This window comes from Drosophila simulans, chromosome X (assembly GCF_016746395.2).
Source record: "Drosophila simulans strain w501 chromosome X, Prin_Dsim_3.1, whole genome shotgun sequence".
Classification (NCBI taxonomy): domain Eukaryota; kingdom Metazoa; phylum Arthropoda; class Insecta; order Diptera; family Drosophilidae; genus Drosophila; species Drosophila simulans.
In genome coordinates, this window is record NC_052525.2 from 7,953,465 (window position 1) to 7,979,976 (window position 26,512).

The following is a 26,512-nucleotide window of genomic DNA, read 5'->3' on the forward strand; positions in this document are numbered from 1 at the left end:
CCGGCGGGCTGGAGTGGTTGACTCGGATTAGCAGCGTTGACTAACGAATGAGTGAGCATGGGAGTGCATTATGTATGACCGGTGTGGGCTAATTTGATTGAAACACACATAATTATACAACTAAGTTACGCGTTTCGTTCGTTTCGGACACGCGAAATGCGCAAACTGAGCCACCCCGGGGTTAAATTAAGCTGGGTGCTGGTGTTCATTCACTGAGGGATTCATTGCTTGACTTCATATTGACTAACCAAAGATCATTGGTTAACACTGGATTTTCTTGGATTAAAGATAGCCTGACTTTATATTGACTTACCAAAGATTATTGGTTTCTAGAAATTGCTAGAAATATATTGATATATTGAGTAAACTGGGCAGACCCCGATTGTTGTGTCAAAATCGAAATAGATGTAAGATTTCTTTTTACTCGGCTTTAACGTTGACGTTACTTGAGTTTCGTGCGTGTGATTTTTTTTTTTTTCAAAATACAGACAGAATTATCCATTTTCACGCACCGGCATGTTTTAGTACAGCGCAGTTAGTTACGTTTTCGATTACCTTTCGCCCGTTTTCGCCAAGCCATTAGTTTTAAGAGCATTAAATTCTCAAGCAATTCAAAAGTGGTCTGAGCAACAGGCAAATAAAAATTCAAACATTAACTCCGATTCTGTGCATTTTGAAAGCAAAATTGTTCAAGTACAAGACAATAGATAGAAGCCAAAACAGTAATTATAGGCCACAATATACCTGGGCCATTCGCCAAATTCGAACATTGCGAACTTTCGGACGTAGAAACCATCCGGCGTTACGATGAAGCCCGACCAGTTAAATCGCTTGATCAAAGTGAATACCCGAATGCAACCCTGGTTTTTGCGCAACACTAGCGAGTTGTACGAAAGTGCCGTTAGATCCTATTACGAGCGCGGCCACAGTTCACGTAAGTTTACAGTTATAACTAAGGAAATTCGAAGAGTAAACAACATAATATCTATTTACTAACTTCTAACATCGATTTGTAGACAACCGACACCCACGTTTCCGCACCGAGAACGCTGGTCCTTTGCGCCGGATCAAGCGGGCGGAGGCGAAGCCCAGTGCAAACGATATCTATCCGCGCAGCCACATCATGCAGGCGGATCAGGCATCGGCGGCCAGCAATGGCAATTCCGGCCAATTTCTGTACTCGATGATGCAGGCGAATCGTTCGCGCTCCATGTCCTTTACGGCGGCTCGTCCTTACGCCTCCGTTTACGGCCAGAGCTCCGTGCGTAGGGTCGCCAGTTCGAGCTGCTCCAGCGGGCGCAGTAGCGAGTCATCCCGCACCGAGTTCCTGGTCGGATCCTTGCGCAAAAACAAAGCGAAGCGGGAGCGCCAGAGCCGCTCGATGCGCAAAAGCAGGGACTCCAAGGAGGAGTCCCATCTGGTGGACATGGGCATGTTCAGTGGCCGTTCCATGAGCATGCCATCCCGTCCATCCGCATCCGTTTTGGGATCCGTAGCAATGATGCCGCCGAGCAGGCAACACCACATAGCGGCCATGGCGAAGAGCTCACTGGCGCAGGGCATCCAAATGCCGCGGACCGATGGCGACTCCCTGATGCCGGTGGATGCCGCCCTCAAGCGTCGCATTTCGGTGCTGGGCAAGCTGGACGGTGGACGAAAGCGGTCAGGACTCGGTCCACTGGGCAGTGGGGCGACCAGAAATGGCAGCACCACCGCCATAAACGGACAACAGCCGTCGGAGATGCGCCACCGCTTCCAGACTTTGGGCGATCGCATCAAGCAGTTCGAGTACATCCAGTTCGCCGACGGACCCGTGGCCACTTATGCCTTCAATCGGAGCCAGCAGAGACCCATCAATACCAGCATTCGTGATTCGCCACGGAGCCGGATTGAGAAGAGCTCGGATATGTCAATCAATGGCACTACCAATACCACCAGAAGCAACGCCATGACGCGACGTATGGAGGTGAGACAACAGCCGCGCCAGCTTAGCTTCCACAATGTCCTGCACGCCAACTATCGCCAGAGGAGCCGAAGCCTGGAGTCTGGAGCCGTTCAGCTGAGGGAATCCCTCGAATCCATAGCGCGACCCGCCACTCCACGCGGTCCACGGGGCTTCGATGGAGCCACACGGGGATCCAGCCTGGACAGCAGCTCGCGGACTAGTTTCAGGCCCAGCAACTCGACAATCACTTGGGATAATTCTTTGGGTAGATATGAAGGTGAGTAAACTGGAGGAAATGAAATGATCAACAGGACTCCACAACTGATCAGCTGTCAATCGCAGCAAATCCACATATGCTGCTAAGATCGGCAGCTAAAAAAGATTCGGAGCAATCCGATCAATCAGCTGTGGATGGACCCCACCCTATGATTGCTAAAAATTCCGAATTGTCCGCATTGGTTTCTCAACCAGTGATTCCACCTGTCTCGATTAGTTTACCACCACAAGGGAACATTGAGTCCGGACTACCGGCACAAGTTGGCGCTTCAGAAATACAATCTGCAGCGCCAAAACCCCTCGCGGTGGTTCCACTAAAGAAACAAATTTTTGTTTCTCGGCTTGCCCCTGATCAAACATCGTCGGATGTATTGTCTTATATACAAGACAAAACAAAAGCCGATAATATAAAAGTGGAAAAATTTAACTTCTCTTATGCTAGGGACATATCATCTTTCAAGATAACTGTCCCAAACGAGCACTTTTCGACCATATGTTCGGGTGATTTTTGGCCGGATAGTATGGTTGTAAAAGAGTTTGAAGCTAAGATCAAAAATAAGAAAAAGGTGCCCGTGGGAATTAAACTTCCCTCACGTGCCCAGACCACTGCACCATCCGCCTCTTCATCTTCTTCCTCTTCAAAAAACTAACTACAAAACTTACTATCTCCTATCAAAATGTTAGAGGCTTGCGTAGCAAATTAACTAAATTGTATTGTGATAGTCTTTCATTTGCATCCCATATTATAGTGCTCACAGAGACTTGGTTAAAGCCGGAGATACTTAACTCCGAAGTCTTCCCAGGTATGTACACTATATATAGGTTTGACCGTCCCTCCAGACGGGGAGGTGGAGTCTTAATTGCGGTTAGATCTACCCTCGCGTCGGAGGAGTTACTTTTGGACGATTCCCGTAACTCGGAATTCGTATGTGTAAAGCTGTCTTTTTCCGACAGATCAGTTTATATTACGTGCTCCTATATTCCGCCATCTTCTGAATTCCCAGAATATCAGAATCATCTGTCCGCTATCCAGTCCATCTTGAATAAACTTTCTGACAGGGACCAATTGGTAGTTCTAGGTGATTTTAATATACCTGGCACAATGTGGTCCCCAGAAGAACAATCGAATATCCTTCTCCCCTTAGCACAACATGACTTTATTGACGGCTTGCTCGACTTATCCCTGTCGCAAGTTAATTATATTCCAAATTCTCTTGGTCGACTTTTGGATCTATGTTTTGTAACAAGTCCTGAAAGTGTGTTTCTGTCCAGGGTAGTACCTCTTACTCAACCTGAAGATCAATATCATCCTACTTTCGAGGTGGAAGTCGACTTAGGTACGGTATTAAAAGTAAATTCAGAGAAGTCAACAAATCGAATTCCCTGTTTTCGTAAGGCAAATTTTCGGAGGCTAAACAATTTTATAGCTGGCTTTAATTGGTCCGATCTTTACTCCTGCAACATAATGGCGGATGCGATAAATATGTTTTATACCGCAATTAAATCATTTTTTTACTCTTGTGTTCCGATGCACTATCCGTCAATCTCTAAACCTCCTTGGTTTAATAAAGAGTTGACACACCTAAGAAATGTAAAGTCCAGACTCTATACGAAATTTAAAAATACCGGTTCTCAGTCCATCCTTTGTAAATATTTAAGTGCTCGGTTAAACTTTACCGTGCTTAATGCTCAGTGCTACAAAAATTATTTAAACCGTTGTAAGTTCCACTTTGCACAGGATCCGAAACAGTTTTATAATTTCGTTAGCACTAAGCGAAAAACAAGTTCTTACCCTTCCTCGCTATTTTTTGAAAACACTACGGTTACATCGGATCAGGCAATAGCCGATCTATTCGCCAAGTTTTTTCAAACAACATATTCAACTTTACCTCATTCCGAACAGCCATACTCTTATGCTGTATCTAAGTCGAACCTAATATTTTGCCCCACTATAAACGAAAGCTCACTGCTTAACGATCTTCAGCGTGTTAAACCGGTCTATTCGCCAGGTCCCGATGGAATCCCTGGCTGTGTGCTCAGATTCTGTGCGGAAGCCTTGTGCAAGCCTCTACTGAAACTGTTTACCTTATCTTTGGAATCTTCACAATTCCCTCATATATGGAAGGAGTCCTTTGTGATTCCTCTTCACAAAAAAGGTAGCAAACTGGATGCAAGCAATTACAGAGGAATCTCTAAATTGTCGGCTATCCCAAAACTTTTCGAAAATGTTATCACTCCTCATTTGCAGCACCTTTGTAGATCAATCATATCACCGTGTCAACACGGTTTTATGAAACGCAGATCTACAACCACAAACCTCTTGGAGCTAACTTCTTTCGTAATACAGGGTTTCAAAAATAATCTTCAAACAGATGTCATCTACACTGACTTCAGTAAAGCATTTGACTCTGTTAATCATTACCTTCTAATAAAAAAACTTGACCTTATAGGTTTCCCTGTTGATCTTCTAAATTGGATTTCAAGCTATCTGAATGGCAGGACACAACAAGTCCTCTTTAAAAATTCGTTATCTTCTATTCTCCGAGTCACATCCGGTGTCCCACAAGGGAGCCATCTTGGTCCGCTTCTTTTTACATTATTCATTAACGACCTCCCCTTAATAATAAAACATTCGCGTGTACTTATGTACGCAGACGATGTTAAATTATGCCTCCAGTACAAGGACACTTCTTGCCATTTGGACTTACAATCCGATCTAGACCTATTTCAAATATGGTGCCGTGATAACATATTAGACTTAAATAGCTCCAAGTGTAAAGTTATGACCTTTTGTCGTGCCAACCCAATACGCACGACTTACACTCTAAGTGGGTGCTCTCTGGACAGGAGTTGATGATCTTGGTGTTCTTCTGGACCCAAAACTAAAATTTTCTGACCATATTTCGTCTATTGTCAATAAGGCCAGGGGTGTGCTTGGTTTTATAAAAAGGTGGTCCAAGGAATTTGATGACCCTTACTTGACTAAAACCTTATTTATTTCGTTAGTCCGTCCGATTCTCGAGTACGGATCACCTGTTTGGAGTCCACAATACGCAGTCCACTCGGACCGCATTGAATCGATCCAAAAAAACTTCTTACTTTTTGCCTTGCGGCGCCTAAATTGGGATGCAAACCATATATTACCTCCTTATTCCAGTAGACTACTTTTAATTAATTTACCATCCCTAGCTAACCGTAGAACTATGCTTGGAACAGTCTTTATTTGTAAGCTTATTCGTGGGGATGTTGAGAGTCCCGACTTGATTAGTCGGCTTAACTTCTCGGTTCCAAGTAGAGTCACTAGAAACTATATACCCCTTATCTTAAATCATTGTAGATCTAATTATGAGTTGCATGACCCTTACAGAGTTTTATGTTCTGACTATAATAGACTTTATCCTATTATCTGTAATCTTGACTCTCTGCCGCTATTAAAGCAATCCATTTTATCTTTTCTATTACATAATTAGATCCTACTAACACTAATATTTAACATAGTTAATAATTTCCTCGTTCCTATTCTATTTTTTATATCGCGTCTATATCTTCTCGCGAATCGAGCCGTACGATACACGGCAGCGCCCCTCGGTCGGTTGGGCGGGAGGTGTGGCCGTGGGACCCGTGCGAAAAAAAAAAAAAAAAAAAAAAAAAAAAAAAAAAAAAAAAAAAAAAATAATCATATCATAATAATTATATATGTATGCATATGCAGAAGAAATAGGTAGAAGGTCGGTACACGATTTCGGATATGCAAAGAGTTCGGATGACACATCAGGCGATTGGGATGTTAATCCAGGTGAAGATTGGCCCAAGTACCCCAGATCAAGTAGCCCATGCGGCAAGGGTTTGATATCCAATGTAGCAAAATCAGACAACGCTTCGGTGGGTAACGCAACTGCCAGTAGTCAAAATTGGGCAATCCCGTCGGGATCAGCGACAAAATTACGCTCGATTGAGGGAAAAGCCAAAGAAGATGCTTTGGAATCGACAACAGTGAATTCGGAGCATGGTAAAGCCAATTCCAATTCCGGTTCCACTTCCCACGACACTTCGCAAGCAAACTCGCAAGCGGCTTCAGTTCACGATGAGCCCAATAGAGCCACCTTGGCACCCGTGCGTCGCGTCCACCTGCAGCAACAGAGTCTGCAGAACCAGTCTGCAACCAAGGTGGATGAACCCAAGCGCGAGGATCTGCCACTCAGTCCCCTCGAGGTCAAGGACACGGTCAAGGAGAAGGCTAAGGAAAGGGTCAAAAAGAAGCAGCTGCTTGAGAGTCTGCAGGACAAGCCGCGAGTGACCAAGGTGACCAGCAACCAGGTGAGCCGCTCCAGCCATCGATCCTTCCTGCAGCCGGCCAAAGATGACGACGTGACTGCGGCTAATCTTTCCAAGAAATCGCAGTCGCATCCAAAGCTCGAGAAGAAGCCGGAAAGGAAGGCGAACCAGAAGCGGGAGGACAGAACTCCAGCCCAGGTCAAGGGAGCCAATCAGCTGCTGGTGGCGAGTGCCTCGCAGGTAGGTAATACGTCCAACTCACATATATCGCAGAGATATCCCATGATCCTTGACAGGTTTCGGCCTACAAGCGTGCCTTCCGCACCCAGCAGCAGATACGCAAGGCGGAGATCCTCCAACAGCAGGCGCAGCATCTGCAGGAGTCCCCCATAAGTCCGACTGCCATCGAGGGGTCCAGACAAACCGCCAAGCTGCAGAGCCACCAGGGCTCGATACCACAATCTACCTCTAATCGAACCAATGTTCGAACGTTGGTCAGACGCAGTGCAGCCAGTTCGGGAGGCAGGGCTTCCCCGTTGGGCGATCAGCTGACATCCAAAGCGGGATCTGGAACTCATTCTTCGTTGACAGCCAAGCCGAAATCTAATGGATTGGTTCTGAAAACGAAGGGATTAAATAGATCACAGATGAAGACAGCAGGTAAGCCGCATTAAGAGGGTAAAGTTTTTGGATTTTGGTAATTTCCTTTAACATTTTGTATTTCTTTTAGTTAAAAACAAATCATGTTAACTCTTTACAGCTGCTACTGCAACAGCAGCACCGCTAACAGCGAAGCGGACTGCGCAGCATATAGTGTTAACGGCAAAAACAACAACGAAAAGGGGCAATGGAGCTGCGATTTTTGGTGGAGGAGGGGGAAGGGGAGTTGGAGTTGGTGGAGCAGTTCGGAGAGCGGCAAAGGAAACGCTGACGGTGGCAGCTCAACAGCAGCAGCAATCGCGTAACGGTAACTCGCTGCTTGGCTATCGGCGCGAAACGGTTAACCGCGCAGCAGCAGCGCTGCTGCAGCGACGCGACGCAGACGAGCCGCTGTCGCAGTTGCAGTTGCAGTTGCAGTCGCAGTCGCCGTCGGCGTCGCAGTCGACGCAGCAGCGGCGCCAGTTTCACTGTCCCTATCCCCCATGGCGTCCCAGCTACTGAGTGTTCACTGTGTCCCGTTATGCCGCCCGTGCTCAGTTACTACTCTCGCAAATTGTTCCCACCCATGAGCCAGACAGAGATAAATCCAATGTAACGGTCAACTTAACAGTACAATAAAATCTCACGAAATCAATGTCTTTAAAAACAGCAAATGCAATGGTAAACCAAGTGTGCATATGTAAGTGGGTAGCTGTAAATCTGTGGGTGGAATAGTACCGCAAGCTGTTGGAGATGCTAATTTCGACACAACAACAATAAGCAGAGACAGATAAATGTACATACATACATACAGACGCAATACGGCGACCACTTTCCCTCTCCACTTTTCCCGTATCAACAACACAGCATTAATTTTTCATGCAGATTTAACCGTTACATGACAGGACCAACAAGCGCCGCGTACAGTGAAACCACTTGCATAGGGAACCAAATTGGCTAAAATAATTAAATACTTAAATCAATTGAAGAAATGTTGCAATGTTTTATTTATATGCTCTGTAGTATATTGCTCATACGCAGTGTGGTCTATTTTAAAGCAACGAACCTATAAATCTATTTAATTCAACTGTTTTTTTTTAGTTTTGGTGGCAAATAAAGTGTACTTCTGCATTTCGACCACTGTACTCCCGGCACATCAATGTCAAACGGCAGATAAGCGTCGACAACAACAATAAAGCATCCAAGGAAACGCAGGAGACCGAATAGAGAGAAAAAAAAAACAAATACAAAATTGCCAGGGAGTGGGTAAAAATAGTAGCGACAAGAAAACGGCGACGACTTTTGTGGGTGGGACAAGTTGGGTGTCTTTCGTTACGAAAGATTGGAGGATGTTTTTTGGCTTGTTGTCAGCCCTGCGAATTGTTGCCGCGTTCTTTGATAAATGATGATGCGTGCCACATGACTGGCCATATAAACGGACTCAGCTCCGCTTCTTCGAGGATCTAGAGAAACCGAAAAATAAAGAAAAAAAACCAGAAAAAACAGTGGCAGACAAATAGGCTCAGTGGCCGGGACAAAAGCAGTTGAACATTTGAACCAGGCTAACTGGCTGACTGACTTGGCTAAAATAGATTGACAGTTGTACAAAGGGTATGCAAAAACCCAAAGAAAAGCATATTGAAGACTTACAACTTATTGTGTGTTTTACTTGAGCATAAACCAAAGGAATGCAGCTTGAATCTCCGATAAACTGAGTTTTAATCATTAAATTATATTCCAATACTATGGCTTTTTTCAATTGACTTGAGCTTTTGGCCTAATTGATTGTGGAATTGGTTTCAATTCCAAATAAAGCGTACGCACTTCCACTACATTTTGCCTTGGACTTTTGTAAATTGGCTCGCCTGACTGGCTTGAATCAAAACAAAAACCAATTTCCATTGGCATAAATAAATAAAAATCAAATTAAAGCAGGAAGAACGCTGCAGTTGAGCACCTCGACTACCAGATACCCGTTACTCGCCTCTCTGTCAAGACAGCAGCGCCACCTAGTGGGAGAAGTTCGGAAACGCTATCTTCTTTATGTTTGTTACATTCTTATCAAGGAATCTATTATATAATTTTACCCTGCGAATAAAGCGTATAATTAATTCGAACACAAAGTGGCACATCCCGTTAGCTTTTCCCTTTGTTTTTGTCTCTAGTTTTTTTTTTCTTTTTTGTAATTGTTTCTTTTTCCTCCTTTTTGGCAACAAAGAGGCAGCCAAGCAGCAATGTACATAAAAGGCAATAAAATTAAATCAAATCAAATGAAATGCGCATATGTATGGCGTTTTATGAGCTGCGCACCGCTTTCCAGGATCACAAGACGGCCAAAAAGGACGAAACGAAAACAAGGAGCTCGATTGGTTGGGTTAGTTAGGTTAGGCAGTTGGGAGGCGAAAGGATTAAGGCGAGAACCGCACACAAAAAGGCAACTTGGCTGGGACAACCGCAACCTATCCCAATTCGTGCGTTTGTGTCTCTCAACTAAATTGTACCCTCTAATTAGTATCCTTATTCAGTTAAAAAATGCAAATAAAAGGAGTAAAGCTTAAGCAATGCATTAAAGTGCTTATTTACAATATAGCGGAATAATGTTTATAAATTTCTATTATATTTATTATATTTATTTTTTATACCGCAATCATTACATATATATTAAATTACACTTTAGTTGCAACTTTTTATACGTTTATTTAACTATTTAGAGCTATAAAACATATGTTTCCATTTGATTAGATTTAATTTCGTTTTATGAGTGTGAAAACAGCGTCGTTTACTTGAACTCAGCTCATTTCCGATGCTTTTTCGTGTTGGTGTCTCATTTCTGGCAATAAAATAAATCCACCGCAAAGCCGCTGCGGGTAGATTGCTTGGTTGACCCAAAAAAAAAAATACATATAGGTGGAGGGACTTGGAGGAGCGGCAGCAGATGTTTGGATGCTCAGCGTGGCATATACATAGTACATGGCCATAACCATTTGGCCCGAAAATGCAGATGGAGCAGGAGATGCTGGATGCTGGATTCGGTATCCTGGAACTCCTTGAGCTGCCGCTGCATGGCTAATTCAGTTGTTTCGGCCACTTTTCATCCGTTAATGTGTCGGTGGTCAGCGCAGGATCGCAGGATTCCCAAGGATATATGCACATAGACATATTTGTTTTCAGTGGGCAGTTAGACGAGCGAGCGAGTGGCATTCCAGCACAATGTCGCATCATGTCCGAGTGCCCATTTCCTGTGCAGCTATGCCTTTCACCTTCTGGGGAATTCCCTTTGCAGCCCCTCTACACTGCAATTAAATCAATTTATTGCCTCAATTTTTATAAACTAAAAAAAAAAATAATTTTTGTTTTTATTTTGCTTTGTTTGCAGCACAAGTTGGCTCAATTTTCTGAATATTTTTTGAATGGAATTCTTTTATTTTTCCAAGTGAACTATCTTCGCTTCTTTCGCCTGCATCTCGCAGAGTTTTCCCTGCTCCCTTCGGTTTTGTGGTCATTTCAAATTTTCATTTCATTTGCCATAAAAAGGAAATTGGTTTCGTATGCCAGTTGACATGGCCCTTTACCACCAGTCGAGGGATTGAGGGGGGCGGAGGAGGTGCTAGGGGGGTGTGTGTGTGTGTGTGGCAGTTAAACACATAACTGCAGCAAACAACAAGCTGAAATACCTGACAAGGGAATGGAAGTATGGAACTATGGAACTATGGAACTGCCACTGCCAACGGAAACTGGTTGGACCAAGACCCATGGAAAATACTCAGGGAGAACCTCTAGGAATATGGGTGGGCGCAAATGGCACAAAGCATAAATGCCAGTAGCTGTGCTTAAGCTCTTCTTCCAACGCCATGTGGGCGAATTTTCGTGACAGATTCGAGCAGGGAGTCCTGGGAGGAGGCGGAGGAGGAGGCGGAGTCCTGGCCAAAAAGGATGCCGGCTTGTTTGCTTGCCAGGTTGTTTCATGTCCCTAATTAATGAACTGCTTATGACACCGCTTGGTCACTTATTAATGAACCACTGCATCAACTGGTTAACCGGGTTTTACTTTGGCACTTGCATTTGGTAGCTTCGGAACGAGGAAACGATTTGGATGAGTAGGTACGTGTGATTTTGGTCTCAGCAGTTATTGCTTTCTGAAGTTATTGCTTTCTGAAGTTATTAGTTTCAGAAGTTATTGGGTGTTTTTAATCAAAATCGAAACTGTTTTTGGCTCAAAATGAAAATGTGACCAAATCTAAAACTACTTTTGGCTCAAAATGAAAATGTGTTGCATACTTTTACGCACCTTTGAGATGACTTGGTTTGTTAGCACAGTGTTTATGCGTTTGAGGAGATTGCAAATAACAAGTTCATAAGTAATTTATATTCGTTAGAAATCCTTTTAAGCGTACGCATTACTGCAATATATTGTTGCTTTTTCTAAATTAAATTCCTTCTGCATGCTTTGCACCTTTCCGTGCTTACAAAGTGCAACTAACTTGAAAAATGTGGATTAACTCTTTTTCTCTTTATTTTTTTTTCGTTGTGTTGTATCCCTTGGTTTTATTCCCATCTTCCTTTTTTTTTGTTCTTTGCACAAACAAATATTAAATTAACACTCACACGCGCGCTTACTGATTTGCTGCACAGAAATAAAGGCGAAAAAATGTGGAAAAGTGAAATACCAGAGAGCTCACACAAATTTTAGAGTTAAATTCAGGTCAGGGTTGCCAGGCGCCCGCGACGACGATGATGATGACGATGATGACGATGGCGAAGGGGATGATGATTTGGGTGGCAATGATGGCAGAGCAGCAGCCACAGAAGCACCAGCAACAACAATGTGGGCAGACACACATTCACACGCACACACACACTCACACGCACACTCACACGCACACTCACACACACACGCACACGCGGAGAAAGTGAAAGAGAAAGGACGAGCGAAAGGGAGAGCAATTTAGTTCAAAGGCATGAAAAGTGCAACCGAAAAAAATATATATTTAGCATTGCGGTGCGGGGAAAAAATAAATAAAAGCCAGCAAGAACAGCAAAATTAAAAAAATAATTAAATATGAATGGATGAACATTAAGCTTTTAGCTGAATTCTTTAATAATAAATAACAGCCAGCGAATCAAGCAGATGTCATTAAATATTTAAAATCTTTTAAATCACTGCCACACAACAGGTAAAAAACAAATGGAAAGTGGAGGCCAATTGAAAGGGAATCGAATATGTTGTTACCTCTTAAATTGATCCAATAAATTAGCTATTCGATCAGTTTTCTAATCATAACATTGGAAATAATGGCCCAAATATGGAATGTCATATCTCGTTGAATTCGTAACAAAATTTCCTAGCGAACTGTATTCAAACTTTGAAATTGTAATTTTTTGCCATTTTTCGCAAATTTTGATGATGTTACCCCTTACAAAAAAAGCGAAAATTTGGCCGAAAATTAATTTTTCAAAGTCCCTCCAAAAGTGATAGGGATGGTTAGTATTGGTAATTAGAAACACAAAACTGTAATTATTTTGGCTGTGTGGCCATTTTTAGTCAAGTTATACCAAAAAACTCATCTTTAATATTTCATTTTTTGACAAAAATGGTTTTCTTTATTTTATGTGAAAAAATAATCGGTATTTTGATCAAAACATTCGAACTAATTACCCAAATATGGAATGTCATAGCTCGTTGAGTTCGTTTTTTAAATCCCAATCGATTTGCATTTAAATTTGGGAAATTTATTTTTTTTGCATTTTTTGCAAATTTTGATGATTACAAAAAATGCAAAAATGTGTCCAAAAATTATTTTTTCTAAATCCATCCAAAAGTGATAGGGATAGTTAGCACTGATAATTGGCTACTTAAAACAGCTACTCTTTCATCAATATAACAATTTTTATCAAAGTTATGTTAAAAATTCACATAGAATTTTTGTCCATTTTTGTAAAGTCAAAATTTTGAATTTTTGTCATAAAATAATTTGTTTTTTGGCCATAACCTTAAAAATAATTGACCAAATACGGAATGTTATATCTTATTGGGCTTGTAATAAAATTGTAAATATAACTGCGTTCATAAAAAATTATTCTATTTTTTTTCCAAATTTTATGAAATTTGATTACAAAAATAACAAAAAAAAATTAACAAAAATTTTAATTTCCGATAATCGGCAAAATAGTTATAGTTTAGTTAGTTTAGTTTACAAGCTGTGCAAAACATAAAGTAATTTGGCTGTTTGACAATTTTTCGGTATGTAATGGATAGAAACCACTGTTAAATATATATAATTTCGACCGCAGATTTTTAAAACATTTTTTTTTAATGCGGCTCTTGCGGGGACTTGCATTTTTGCATTTTTGCATACTGGCATTTCTGGCAGGTCGATCTGAGCGGATTTTCTGTCAATGGCCCGAAGCAATGAAACCCAGCTCATGTCTAACCGCCTGCCACGCCCCCGCCCCCGCTGCACGCCCCCCGTCGATGAAGAAGAAGAAAAGCGGTAACAGCTGCAGGGTAAAAAATGAGAAAAAGTGAGAGGGAAAACCCTTCAAAGCTTTTTGGCTGCTGTTTGTTTGAAGTTTTTTTATACATATATTTCTTTTTTTTTGCGCCTTTTAAGTGGCAACTACTTTGCACCTCTCGGTGGTTCACACGCACACCTGCCACGCCCCCGCAACCCCAGCCCCAACCGACGCCCATTCATGTCTGACTGTCTGTGGCGCCATCTCGTTCTAGTCAAGTGTTTTGGCCTTGAGTCGCTCGGTTCTCTTTTTTAGCCAATTTTTTATAATATTTTCCCGGCTCTCGTTTTCTTTTTTTTTTTTTATTCCAGCACCTTGGCACACATGTTACACCTAAGAGAAGCCACAAAACACCACCTGCCCTTTGGCACACACACACACACACACTGCGTATACGCAATTTATGTAATCAAAGTCATGGGGTAGCGCACAAAAATGCATAAAAATTAAAATAAATAAATAATGTTGGCAAAATTTACGCAAGTTGCGTGCGCAAAAGTTAAAGCGTAAGCTAAATAATATTTCGTTATATTTTTTTTTTTTTCTCAATTTGTTACCTTAATCAAAAGTTGCAAGGGTAAAATAATAATTTAAATTGCATTAAAAAGTAATTTATTTATTTATGTAATAACAACAGCAAAAATTCGATCAAGTTTTGAATTAAAACCGACATTAAAGCGAAATAAATAAAGCTAAATTGAAAAACAAATAAATGAAATGTAAAACTTGATAAATAAGTTGAAGAAAATATGTGAAATTCTCGTGTTGACCCGCATTTTGCAATTATTTGCAGGCTGAAATGCAAACAAAATTTATATAAATTATGGTGTAGGGAGCGTTGAGCGGGGAAGGGGGAGTGAAACGGCCAATGATTTATGGTATAAAATTTAATTTTGCGGCTTTTTAATCAACAGAAATCAAATGCAGGGCAACATGGTTTTCCACTTATGATTTATCAAGCCCGCACACTAATTTTGCGAATATTTTATTTTTACTTTAACACCGCGTTTTAATTTTTTAAGATGCTGGGCATTTGTGGTGTTAATGTGCATAAATCTAAAAAAAAAAAAATAAATAAAAAATAAATAAATTTAAGCAGTCGTCACGTAAATAAAGTAGCTAAAAGCTAAATTATCAATGGGTTAATGTGCTTTGGCAGGTTTGCTGCTTATGGGATTAAAGTGAAGCTAAAAGGGTTAATGGGTGGCTATAAGGGTTAACGGGGTTTTTGGGTGGAGAATTCCCTTTTTTGGTTTTTGGTGGGTGGAGGAGGAGGAGGGGTGCCTGGGAAATCGGAGGCTGCGGTGGCGCCCAAATTGATGCATGTGCAGCAGCACGTTCCGGCAATGCCACTAAATCCCCTCTGGGACAACAGGCGACAGGCGGCGGCCACAAAAAGGGGCGTGGCAGCGCATGAAGAGCGGTGCAAGGGGGCGGTTTATTTGAAAATGCTGCATCGATATGTTATTTGCATGTGTCCAAAAGGTTGGGCAGATTTTCCAAAGGGGATGGGTTTTTCGGTAGGGTTTTCCACACAGCCAAGCAAATCCCGTGGCAACTTTTTGCCACGCGAAAACTTTCTCAGGCAAGTTTATGCATGAATAAAGTGAAAAGCTGCAGGCAAACACATGCACTGCAAACGGAAATGGTGCACTTGAAGTTAGAAAAATATTCAAGAAGTTAAAAACCAAAAATCAGATGCCAATTTCCAGGCACTCGCGTTAAAAATGAAGCCTAATTTAGCTGGCTAAAAAAACTTGCATGGATTTCTCGCAGTGCACACGCAGAAACAGTTGCCACAGCGAAATGGCTGAAAAAAGTCATTTCGTGTTCAACTCACATGCGCATAATCCGGCGAAAAGTTGCATTTTATTTAGTGCAGACAAGACACTACAACATATGTATGTTGTATGTTGGCCTACTTCAAATTCGCATTAGGCAGCTTGCAGCGGACAAAGACAGCGGATATCCATGGATTCGTTTTAATTATCGCCGTAAACAATTGGCTGTGCGGTGAAGAACTTTAATTGCAGCAGCAGTTGCACTCAGTTATCCCTCGAAAAACCAAGTTAAGTAGCTACAATAGTCGTTTGGATACGAGTTCAAACATAACACTTTAATAATTCAATATACATCATTAAGATCTTGTTTCACAGAAAGAAGTCACTAAGTTACACTTCTACTTTAAATATTTAAAATCACTTTTCTGCTAACAAGTGCAGTAACATAACAAAAACTCATACAATGCTATCAAATATATCGTTACAACGCAAATCAAAATGTACATAGATACACCCTTGTTGTTGCTGTATTTTCTTAAATATATAAAAGAAATATCATCAGTTGAGAGTGGTTTTTTTTAAATCCCGCCGGTGTGCTCCCTCAGATATTTGGCCAATTTGAATCTCTTCGAGCAGTGGGAGCACTCGATTGGTTTCTCCGTCGTGTGAACGATAAGATGATCCTTCAGACCGTTCCAGCGTTTATAACTCTTTGGGCAATGTGGGCATTGGTATTTGCTTTATGGTTGCACTCTGCTGTCATCCTGTATCTCAACAACTCGAGGAGTACCTTCGATGACATTCTCTTTAATGTCCTCAATCTCAATGTGCTCATTGATCTGATAGATCGAATCGAGTTCGCAGTAGTTTTCTTCCTCTGAGAGATCTTTGTCGATGGGCTCAATCTGGACGTATCATTGGAATCGCTCATCCTCGGTGGACTCTTCCTGCAGCTGATGTACTTCAGTTCCATGGTTTGAATTCTCTTCTCCTCCGGTGTCAACTTTTGCATCTGTTTCCGTTAACAAATCATTGCTACTTTCAAATTGATTATCTTCCGAATGCTCTTCATGTTGAAAACTAGTTTCAAAATTCTCCATCTTAACTTGGAATTGCTGTCCATAGGTAGCGGCTAATTCCAACAAATCTTCTATATTTTGTTTCTTCTTAACATTGGAACTGTGGATCACACGTTTCCTTGTCATCCGGCAAACCCTTCATTTCAGATTCCTTGAGAAATTGGTGACTCCTGCGGAATTTTGTAATTATTTTAAAGGCACTTTTGGCATCCTTGAGGCAAGGCAGATAATTGGTTTCGGGTAGGAAATCCCCTTTATATCCGCAATATTTTATATCCTTATATCAGCAATATTATATCCCAAACTCTGTGGATCATCAAATAAATTGTCCATGACTTCCCAACTTTCCAAGCTAGTGCGGCAAATTCTCGACTTTGTCCTTAAATTCAGGCATTTATTATTAATATTTCAATAGATGTTAATTCATATGCACTTACATTTTAATATAATTTTACAACATATTCCAAAAGCCAATTAACAAATGATTTTGTTTACATCGATATTGCATTAATCACCCTGTACAACCGCTTTAGCCAGTGCTGCTAACGTTAAAAACTAGCTGAGTTGAGTAGCTAAAAAGTAAATGTGCATTAACTTATAGCAAAGTCAAGAGTCTTTTTCAATTTGTAAAATTCACAACAATAATAAAAAACACGTAATCAAAAATTGACTAAAATATATATACATATATCTTAAGTAAAATGCTACGTAAAATTAAGTCAAGAAGAAAGTAATATTAAACTTTTTAATTAACAAATAAATGAGATGTAAAATAGCAACAACAAAAAACCGGTATCCATTCCGTCCAGTGCTGCAAACCGCTGCTTTACAACACTGCTTACAACACAATCGAACGCCATGTTGAGGCGACCTACCACGTTCAGTCCTAATCGTCATGCAAACCATATTCTGTTGTCATTTCAAAATAACTATTGAGACTTGTTAAGAGATGCGCTTGCATGGCGAGTTATTTTATTCATTTTATTTGACCACCGTTATATTTAAATGTGTTTAATAAACACTTTAAATTCGAACTCAAGCCTAACAGAGTCTGTTCCCCCCGGCTGTTAACTAACAGCCCGGCTTGATCGTGCACTCGACCGATTAATCGGCCTGAGCCGCCTGTGTATCGTTTTAAGCGTCGTTGCGTTCCATGCAATTTGCGAAAAAGTGTCGGAAAATTGATGAAAAATATGCCACTTTCCATTGCCAACCTGTGAGGGCCGTCGCACGCGAACAATAGCTAGCCGAATTAGCAACGAATTTTGCGCGTAGCCGGCGTTTTTCCGTGCAGCGAAAAACAAGCAAAAGAGAAAAAAGATAGCCACTACTTGGCCCGTGTACGTGTGCGTGTGTTTGCGTGTCTTTAATTGTGTGTGTTTTTGTGCTAGCACTCGCGGTTGTGTGTGTGTGTGTGTGCGTGCGTGAGTGTGTATGTGAAGAAAAAGCCGCACACTGCGAAAATTTTCCTTTCCTTTCCCCAACGGTCGAATATAACCGCTAAAATTGTGGAAAAACAGGAGAAAACCCCCAAGCGGAAGAAGAAGACTGCAGCCAGTAAAATGTCTGCAGTTTATTCGCCGCAACCGCCGCAGCAGCAGCCGCAACAGCAGCAGCAACTGCAGCAGCAGCAGCAGCCTCCCCCGCCACAACAACAACAGCAGCAGCAGCAGCAACAACAATTGCAGCAACCGCCACCGAACTCTGCGCCCAATCAACAGCCGCCTGGCTCCGGTGTAGGTCCCGGCGGAGGAGGAGGTGGCATACCAGGCGGCGGTGGCATCCTGCCCATGGGCATGCAGCAGCAGCAGCAACGTCCGCCCATGGGCGTGCCAGGATCACCGGGCAGCATCATCTCTGGCGGCGGCGGCGGTGGCGGTGTGATTGGCGGCGGTGGAATGCCCGGTGGCGGAATGATGGTCACACCAACGTCCGCACCACGCGGCGGAGCCAACATGCAGGGCGGCGGAGGCGGTGGTGTGCCGCAGCAAGTGAACTCGGCGCAAATCCAAAAGATGCTCGACGAGAACTGCGGCCTCATCCAGACGATCCAGGACTTCCAAAGCATGGGCAAGGCGCAGGAGTGCATGTCCTACCACGTCGCGCTGCATCGCAATCTGGTCTACCTCGCCCAGTTGGCCGATCCCGCCATGAACATCTCACAAATACTGCCGGTGGGTAAAAAGAACATAGAGCACGTTCATCAGATTTGCTATTTCATGAACTTGGACTAGGCTCAACATCTCTTTCTGATCACCAGTAATGTATACCATCTATCCTCCCCCAGCCGCCGCACATCCTCCAAACGCAAGCGATGCAGCAGGGTGGCCAGCAGACGCCGCCAACCGGACCGCACGGCATGCTCGGTGGTCCGCCGCAGCAGCAGCAGCAGCCGGGACAGGGTCCAGTGCCGGGACAACCTGGCCAGGGTCCGCCGCAGATGGGCATGCAGCAGCATGGCGGCGATCCGCAGGGACCGCCCGTTCAGATGCCGCCCTACGGCGCCCAGCAGCAGCCGCAGCCACATCCTGGCCTGCCGCCGGGCGCCCAACAGCAATCTCAGCAACAGCAACAGCAGCAGCAGCAACAACAGCAGCAGCAACAACAACAGCAGGCAGCAGCAGCGGCGGCAGCAGCAGCAGCGGCAGCTGCCGTAGCAGCTGGCCAACAGCAGGGACCGCAGGTCAGCCAAGCGGGACCGCAGTCGCAGCAGCAGCAGCATCCCGTCTATCGGAATGCCCAGGGTCAGGGACAGCCGGGAGCTGGGCAGGTGCCTGGTCAGGGCCAGGGGCCGGTTCAGTCCGTCATCAATCCGAATGCCGCGCCCAGTAAGTGTAGTGTAGCCGCTCAAGACGATGACGATGATCGGATGTGGTTGGACTTCATTTTAAATGAATTCGACATCGATGCCTTAAATTTCGACCCACTCCTGTGATATTAAAAAATGTTAATTTGTTGAATATAATTCGAAATCCTAACATATTGTTTAAGAGTTTAATTTGCGTGTAACCCAAAAAAAAACCCGTTTAGTCAGTGGTGTGTGTTGTAGGCTGTGATTATACTCATCTCTCCAACCATCTTTCGCCTTGCAGATCAGCAGCGTCCTAACAACGGACCCCTCTCCGGACCGCAGAATCCCCAGCAGCAGCAGCAGCAGCCGCAACCAGGCGGTCAACAGCCGCCCAACCAACAGCAGCAGCAGCAGACCGGTCCCGGCGGACCAGGACCGCAGCCAGGTGCCGGCGGACCAGGTGTACCGCCGCCACAGAGTCCGTACCGCGTCAGCTACCAGCAGCAGCAGCAGCAGCACAGCCACTATCCGGGCTATCCGCCACAGCCGCAGACGCAGTACCAGCCGCAGGGCGCCTATCCCTATGGACCGCCAACCCAGGGCTATGGCCCACCGCCACCGGGACCACCGAACGCCGCTCAAGGTGGCTACCATCATGGTCCGGCCGGTGCGGCGACGGGAGCCAGTGGGCATGGCTATCAGCCGAATGCCGGAGCCGGACAAGGACCACCGCCGGGTGCATATCCACCGCCGCCCGGCAGCCAGCAAGTCCCACCGGTGCCGGGGCAACAGCAGCCGCCGCCGGGACCACCGCCACCCGGACAGCCGCCGACCGGTGGCCAGCAACAACCGCCACCTGGACCGCCGCAGAGTCAATACGGCCCGCCGCCGCCGCAGAACTCCGCCGGAGGACCGCCTCCGATGGGCTATGCGGGCTATCCGCCGAATCCCGGACAGTATGGCCAGGCGGGTGCTGGCGGTGGCCCACCGCCCAGTGGCTACTGGCCGCCGCCACCACCCACGAGCAGCGCCCAGAGTCCCTATCAGGCGTATCAACAGCAGCAGCAGCAGCAGCAAGCAGCCGCTGGTGGCGGAGCGGGTGCACCGCCGGGCAGTAGCTATCCGGGTGGACCGCCGACTAGCGGGGCAGCGCCACCACCACCGCCGGGCGGAGCGTACAGCACCACGGCGCCCAGTCAGACGCCACCGCCCCAGGGAGGTGGCGGAGCAGGCGGTGGCAACAACAATCCAAACGGACCCAACGCACAGCAATCGACGCCGCCGCCGCAGGGCGGAGCTGGTGGCGGAGCGGGGCCCAGTGGACCGGGCGGAGCTGGTCAGCAGTATGCGGGACCACCGCAACAACAACAGCAGCAGCAACAGCCACCGGGTGTAGTGGTTTCCGGCGTGGCGCCACTGCCCACGCAAGTCCAGCCCACGTACTCAACGCCGGGCAATTACAATCAGCAGCCAGGAGCTCCGCCGCCGCCCAATCAGCAGCAGCAGCAACAACAGCAGCAGCAGCAGCAGCAACAACAACAGACACCGCCATCGGCTGGCGGATCCGCCGGCGGCGGAGGAGCACCAAATGCCCAGGGACAGGGCAATCAGCAACCGCCTCCGAATGGAGCCACACCGCCGATGCCACCGAATCAATACCAGCCGGCGCCGGGCGCACCACAAGGACCGTACGGTGGACCGCCACCACCACAGGCGTATGGACCACCGCCGCCGGGTAGCGCGTATCCCGGCCACGCTTACCATCAGCCACCCCAGGCCGGTGGCTATGCACAGTATCCGCCGACGCAGGGCTATCAGGGGTATAGGCCCGCCGGGGCACAGATGCCGCCGCCAGGAGCACCACAGGGGCCACCACCCACCGGCGCATACGGATATTATAGCCAACAGCCGCCCCAATGAGGAAGGGACAGCCTATTACCGCCGCTGCCACCTGGCTGTCTCCACAACAAGTAATTCTCGGCTGAAATTCGCCGGTTGAGGCTGGAGAGGATTGGGACTTACAGGCCGATCACCGATGGAAATCCGCTGAGGATCGGAGGCGGCCCGTTGGAGGAGGTGGTGCAGCGCGAGTAATAGCATAACTGGACGAAAACAAAGGAGCCGACGAAGCAGATTGCGTTACACTAGGCATATGACTAAGAATTGTATCGGCGAGTAGCATGGAGGAGCGAGCAGGGTGGAGGAGGAGAGGACTACGATTAGAGCTAAGTGTGTGGAAGCCGCGGAAGATGAAGATGGATTATAAGTAGTAGGATTACGGATAGAAGAACGACGAGTAAGCATAAGACTTAAAGTAGGCGAAAAGAACGACGAATGCGGAATGAAGACGAGATGCAAATTGAGGAATCCCACATTCAAGCAGCGAGTTCCTCGAATTTCAAACGAAGCTGCACGAAGTTGAGAAAGATTTTTAAATTCGGTGATAAATAGCTGAGAAAACGAACCGGAAACCGTAGGATCTAGAACAAAAGAAACGGAAAGCAAACACGAAGTGAAGAAGCGATCTAGAACTAAGTAAGCTGATTAAGATGCGCAAGCGAACAAGAAATCGTGTCCTAGGCCCAAAAATGCAAACAAAATGGATGGATCGATTACTCGGGATCCTTGCGAGGAGAGCACAAAATTCCCGATTGAGAGTGACGAAAGTGTCCGTTTCCTCGAAGCAAGCAAGTACTCAAGCTTTGAGCTTAGTGACGAATCACTTGGATTGGCAATGGGCTTTGTAGTCTGTGGGCATTTATAATGGATTGCTTGTAATGGTTTATAGATTACGCCGCCCCTTTGCTGGGAATATCCAAGCCGCAGCAATCGACCCATCCTATTATACATATATATTTATATATTATTAATTCTCTCTTTTAAGTAGGTTCCGCTCCGCTTTGAAAACGATTATTCTAAACGATTTATACATATACCTATATGAATATACTTAAGTGTAGGGAAGAGGACGATGGAGCAGCAGGATAGTGCGTGTTTTTAACCTAATTAATCCCTTAGATATTTTAAGTATATATATATATGTTTTTTGTATTTTTGTGTTTGTCTTTGTAGATGTCTGTTTTTTTAATGTTCGTGCATTTTTTGTGTAGCAATTTTACATTTAATTATCCTTGGTATCCGTTTCCCCGATTTCTTCCAAAAGTTTTTTTTTTGCAGCGAAAGATTGTAATAAAATCCAATATATATATTTATACGATAAGCTTACATTTACTATTTAAAGTTAAACTAAAAACTATAAATAGCAAGCGCAAATCATGAATAAATCTTAAATTTAAAGTTAAACAAAAAGCGAGCATATTGAAATGACGCGAATTCATTGGAAATTTTGAGCAAACGGAGGACGAGCAGTGTACAGTGAACACTCTCTATGCCAACGCAGACACATATAAATGCCAATAATCCTAAAACAAGATTAATTTTAACTATAATTGAAAATGTAAACTGAAATACTTTATGTAAGTGCTGTTAACGATTATTGCAATTATTTGCTTGCACTTTAGAGTTCCAAATTGATATATAAATTATTTATTAAATATGCGAATTATGTAAGATTAGTTAAAATCTAAACCTAAGAGCCGAACAATTTGGACAACATTTAAAGCAACTCGCTAGCAAGGTAAAAAAAAATTGAAACTGAAATCGATACGTATTTCCAAAAGTTCCACTAGACACTTAGAATCTTTCTCGCTCTAAATTAAGAGTCTGGCTATTTCTGCGCTGCTCTAATCCGATCTGATATAATCCGATTCCATATAACGATTATTTCAGCATCCACATCGAGACATTTTGATATATGTTTATCAAATAGCATTTAGAAATTTCTATTTTCGAAATGCAAAATAAAAACAAAATCGAAAAAGTTATAAAAACAAACCGTGCATTTTCACTTTTTGTTTATTTGGTTACAAATTTGGTTAGCTTTCTCAGCTAAAAGTATTACTTTGCAGTTCTCATTCTAACATTGTTTATACACATTTTGATAACTATATCTATATATAGAATCCCATGGCGATTTCCTTGATTTTCTTAGCAACATAACTGAAAATACTGTTTTTGAACACCGCCGAATAAATTGAAAAAATCTTAAAAATCGAAATCGAATCGATTGGAATTGCCAGGGTATACTATCAGTGGGAGCTTATCACGACTCCCGGTGGCTGTTTTTGTGTATCATCTCCTAGTCCTGCTCCTCCTCCTCCTCGTCGAGATCCTCCAGCAGCGGCTGGTCGCCCGATGGACTGCCTGGCGATATCGCGGGTCTCGCCGATGCAACTCCAGTTGCATCCGATGCTGCTGCTCCTGCCGCTGGCAATCCTTCGCCCTCGGCTGCTGCCTCATCGGCGGCCTTGCCGCGCCGGAAAACCTGGTTGAAGATCTTCTTAACAAAGTTCTTCGGCGTCGACGTCTGACGACCGACAATGATCATCTTGGTGGCCACACTGTGTATGGGTCCGAAGGCCAGGGCAACCACTGTGCACGCGAGACAGATCACATTGTACGGCATGCTGAAGTCCGGCGTGGGCAGCGAGACAATCAGCGCTTCCGTGTGCAAACTGAGCACATAACTCGGCCGTGTCGCATTGAACGAATGCTCGAAGAGATGCCCCTCCGGCGGCAGAGCGCTGTAGTTTCTGCCCATCGGCAGTTGGCTGGACACGATGGCCGAGCCGATGTAGTGGCCGTGATTCGCATCCGGCGGATACTCCAGCCATTTGAGCAGCAGATAATCCACATCGATGCTTATCAGCGCCGATGTCTGGCCGGGCAGCATGAAGCCAATTTCCAGATGGGACGGCAGTTCCCTCTGCTTGCCGGGCGTATAGTGGAGCAGCTTGAAGGGCAGTCGCTGGCGTCCGTATTCGTTGATCCGCTGCGGCTTGCGGCGTATGGAAAGGGTGTGCAAATAGGCGTGCACATACCACGGTATCACCTCCTGCAGCATTATGGGCAGGGCGTCGTAGTGCGAGTTCGTCACCTCCGTAACGATCCTGCCGCGCTCCTGGCCGTGCCCCAATAGATAGCGATGAACCGTCACCGGTGGCAGCGATGGCTTCGCCAGATTACGACGACGATTTGCGCTCTTTGGCGCCAACCAGGCGACATTAAACAGCCGTTCGCCGGCCTCCTTGAACTGCTCGTGCATATCGTAGACGGAGTAGACGACACTATGCCCACCACGCGTGGTCTTCACCTCGTGCACGGGTTCCGGAACCAGCTGATAGCGCTCGCCCAGCTCGTTGCGCTGCACATAGATCTTGGAGCTCTCGGCCAGCTCACAGTAGCCATTCAGTCCCATGCCGAACAGGCGGCGCAGCGAGAAATCATTGTTGCTCAGCTCGAACAGGCGGAGATCGTAGACCAAGTTGGCCGTCTGCGTCAGCTCCACAATGCAGTTGTCCTCATCGTGATCCTCGCAGAGCACGCGCACCTTCAATCCCAGCGAATGGTACTTGGTGTTGTGCACATGACCCGAGTTGAGAAGTGAGGCAAAGCCTGAGGCACTGCCACATGGCAGTAGTTTCTTCCACGGCGTCAGGTTCTCCGTGCACACGATCTCACGCGGCAGTGTGGCGTAGCGAACGAATCTCTGGCCATTGGCTGGCATAAATTGTGGACGGATCAGGTGCCTCGGTGCAATGCTATTCGTATTGTCGACGAAATTCAACGAGGCGCACAACACGCCCGAGAACACGTTGGCCAACGCCTTCCACTGGCTATCCACATCGCGGTTGGTCAGATTTGCGCCACTGAACCACGCCCACATCTCGGCACCGCTGGTTGCCTCCACAATGGGATAGCCCCATGTCTCGTAGCGCCACAGTCCTTGGGTCAGGCCAATGTGCAGCTCCTTCACCGCAAACTGCTGCAGCAGCTCCGCAATTACTCGCGGCGTCAATTGGGTGTGGTAAACTGAAAGAGCAAATGGAAGGCACAATTATAAGCACTTGATCACTTAACCAGAAGTTCTAATGATGCTTCAATGGGGCACAGGGTTATGGAGTCGGCGTGAAATGGGTAAGCAACGAAGCTAGTTCGCCGTATCGAGCGTGGCCTGTACTTCAGTGATGCCGGTGGGGGGTGATCCCCGCCCCATTTTTGCAATCGAAATGATGCGAAAACACTCACGATTATCCTTTTCGCCGTAGTGCCAGCGCGTGGTGAACTGAAAGTAGGTGTTGACATGGTCGCCGGACAATGGACGAACCACTAGCTCCTCGTGGAATCGTTCGTCATCGCGTCCCAAATTCGCGCCGGCATTAAATGCAACCAGGAGCAGCAAGACAAACGCCACCGGATACATGCTGGCCCATGGGTTCAGTGCCAGTTTCTCCGCCTTTAGTCCGTTTCGGTTCTACCAACAGCTGACCGGGATTCTCCGTTTTAATGTATTTTATTTATTTATTTATTTATTTCTTTTGTTTTTTAGGTTACCGCGACATCCGTTATTGTCGTGGAATTATTTGGCCAACCTCGCGTTCCACGTACACACTTGCCAAGGACGAAAGGTTGGAAAGATTTGTATGTTTATTTAAATTTAGTGTAGGAAATCTATGATGTCTTGGCAAGCGTTTATGTTTTTTTATGTTTTCGTTTTTAAGACATCTACCAGTTTTGGTATTTTTCCAGGGCTGGAAAGTGTTGCCTAGCAGTGTTGTATAAGATGTGGGTTACGTTATCGATAACGTTACATTGGTCACACATCGATTGTAACGTTCATTTCATTCAAAGTAGAAAAAAAAGAAGTCTTTTAATTATGTTGATCTCTGTAGATTTAAGCTTACAATTGGGATTTTTTAACCACGATTTTTGTAATGTGCCTGGGAAAAGTGTGCAGTAATCCCGCTGTTTGTTTGCTGCAAATTATGCGTATTCCTTGTCCCAGTGTTTTTTAATTATTCTGTGTATTTCCGCCGTGGCATCTTTGATGTTCGAAAACTGAGCCATCAGTGAAGATTATCTCAAAGCCCCTTAATTTTTGGCAGTTCCTTTCTACTTTAATTTAGCTAAGAGAGAGAAAGAGAAAACGCGAATAAGGAATAACAAATAATGCTCAAATAATGAAAGAAAGAATAGGGAATCCAAAGAGAAAGATAAAACAAATTATTGGAACTCGGAGGCGCGCCAATTATTATTGAAAAAGGAAAAAAGGGACAAATAAACGATTAGACAGACCGTTTTCGGGCAGACCGTT

General features: G+C 44.9%; 3 protein-coding genes and 1 pseudogene across 6 annotated transcripts; 2 read left to right on the plus strand and 2 right to left on the minus strand.

The window, feature by feature from the left end:
* The first annotated feature begins 410 nt into the window (after nucleotides 1-410).
* On the plus strand, nucleotides 411-7,809 carry LOC6725440. Of its 4 annotated transcripts, none has more exons than XM_044923618.1 (6): nucleotides 412-934; nucleotides 1,017-2,222; nucleotides 2,971-3,024; nucleotides 5,934-6,736; nucleotides 6,793-7,156; nucleotides 7,257-7,809. In XM_044923618.1, exons 1-6 carry the CDS (start codon nucleotides 808-810, stop codon nucleotides 7,655-7,657), a joined length of 2,955 nt encoding a protein of 984 aa, XP_044779553.1. In that variant the 5' UTR covers nucleotides 412-807; the 3' UTR covers nucleotides 7,658-7,809. The 4 variants fall into 4 exon arrangements, with proteins under 4 accessions (XP_044779555.1, XP_044779553.1, XP_044779554.1 ...); XM_044923619.1 differs by having other exon boundaries at nucleotides 7,227-7,386; XM_044923620.1 differs by lacking the exon at nucleotides 7,257-7,809 and having other exon boundaries at nucleotides 411-934; nucleotides 5,934-6,740; nucleotides 6,793-7,102.
* A 7,934-nt stretch (nucleotides 7,810-15,743) lies between these two features.
* Nucleotides 15,744-17,355, minus strand: LOC27209245 (annotated as a pseudogene).
* A 218-nt stretch (nucleotides 17,356-17,573) lies between these two features.
* LOC6727414 (basic proline-rich protein) lies at nucleotides 17,574-23,193 on the plus strand. The gene is made up of 3 exons (XM_039297199.1): nucleotides 17,574-18,682; nucleotides 18,796-19,336; nucleotides 19,601-23,193. The coding sequence occupies exons 1-3, from the start codon at nucleotides 18,071-18,073 to the stop codon at nucleotides 21,217-21,219; spliced, it is 2,772 nt and encodes a 923-aa protein (XP_039153133.1). The 5' UTR covers nucleotides 17,574-18,070; the 3' UTR covers nucleotides 21,220-23,193.
* A 3-nt stretch (nucleotides 23,194-23,196) lies between these two features.
* Nucleotides 23,197-25,968, minus strand: LOC6725441 (GPI transamidase component PIG-T). The gene is made up of 2 exons (XM_016172850.3): nucleotides 25,447-25,968; nucleotides 23,197-25,230 (listed from the first exon to the last, which is right to left on the minus strand). Exons 1-2 carry the CDS (start codon nucleotides 25,619-25,621, stop codon nucleotides 23,498-23,500), a joined length of 1,908 nt encoding a protein of 635 aa, XP_016038527.1. The 5' UTR covers nucleotides 25,622-25,968; the 3' UTR covers nucleotides 23,197-23,497.
* Nucleotides 25,969-26,512: the final 544 nt, after the last annotated feature.

Coding starts and splice junctions, on each gene's coding strand:
- LOC6725440 (XM_044923618.1), top strand. CDS start 808: ATGAAGCCCGACCAGTTAAATCGCTTGATCAAAGTGAATACCCGAATG. Junction 935..1,016: donor CGAGCGCGGCCACAGTTCAC/GTAAGTTTACAG, acceptor ATCGATTTGTAG/ACAACCGACACCCACGTTTC. Junction 7,157..7,256: donor ATCACAGATGAAGACAGCAG/GTAAGCCGCATT, acceptor AACTCTTTACAG/CTGCTACTGCAACAGCAGCA.
- LOC6727414 (XM_039297199.1), top strand. CDS start 18,071: ATGTCTGCAGTTTATTCGCCGCAACCGCCGCAGCAGCAGCCGCAACAG. Junction 18,683..18,795: donor ACATCTCACAAATACTGCCG/GTGGGTAAAAAG, acceptor ATCCTCCCCCAG/CCGCCGCACATCCTCCAAAC. Junction 19,337..19,600: donor CAATCCGAATGCCGCGCCCA/GTAAGTGTAGTG, acceptor TTCGCCTTGCAG/ATCAGCAGCGTCCTAACAAC.
- LOC6725441 (XM_016172850.3), bottom strand. CDS start 25,621: ATGTATCCGGTGGCGTTTGTCTTGCTGCTCCTGGTTGCATTTAATGCC. Junction 25,231..25,446: donor CTACGGCGAAAAGGATAATC/GTGAGTGTTTTC, acceptor TTGCTCTTTCAG/TTTACCACACCCAATTGACG.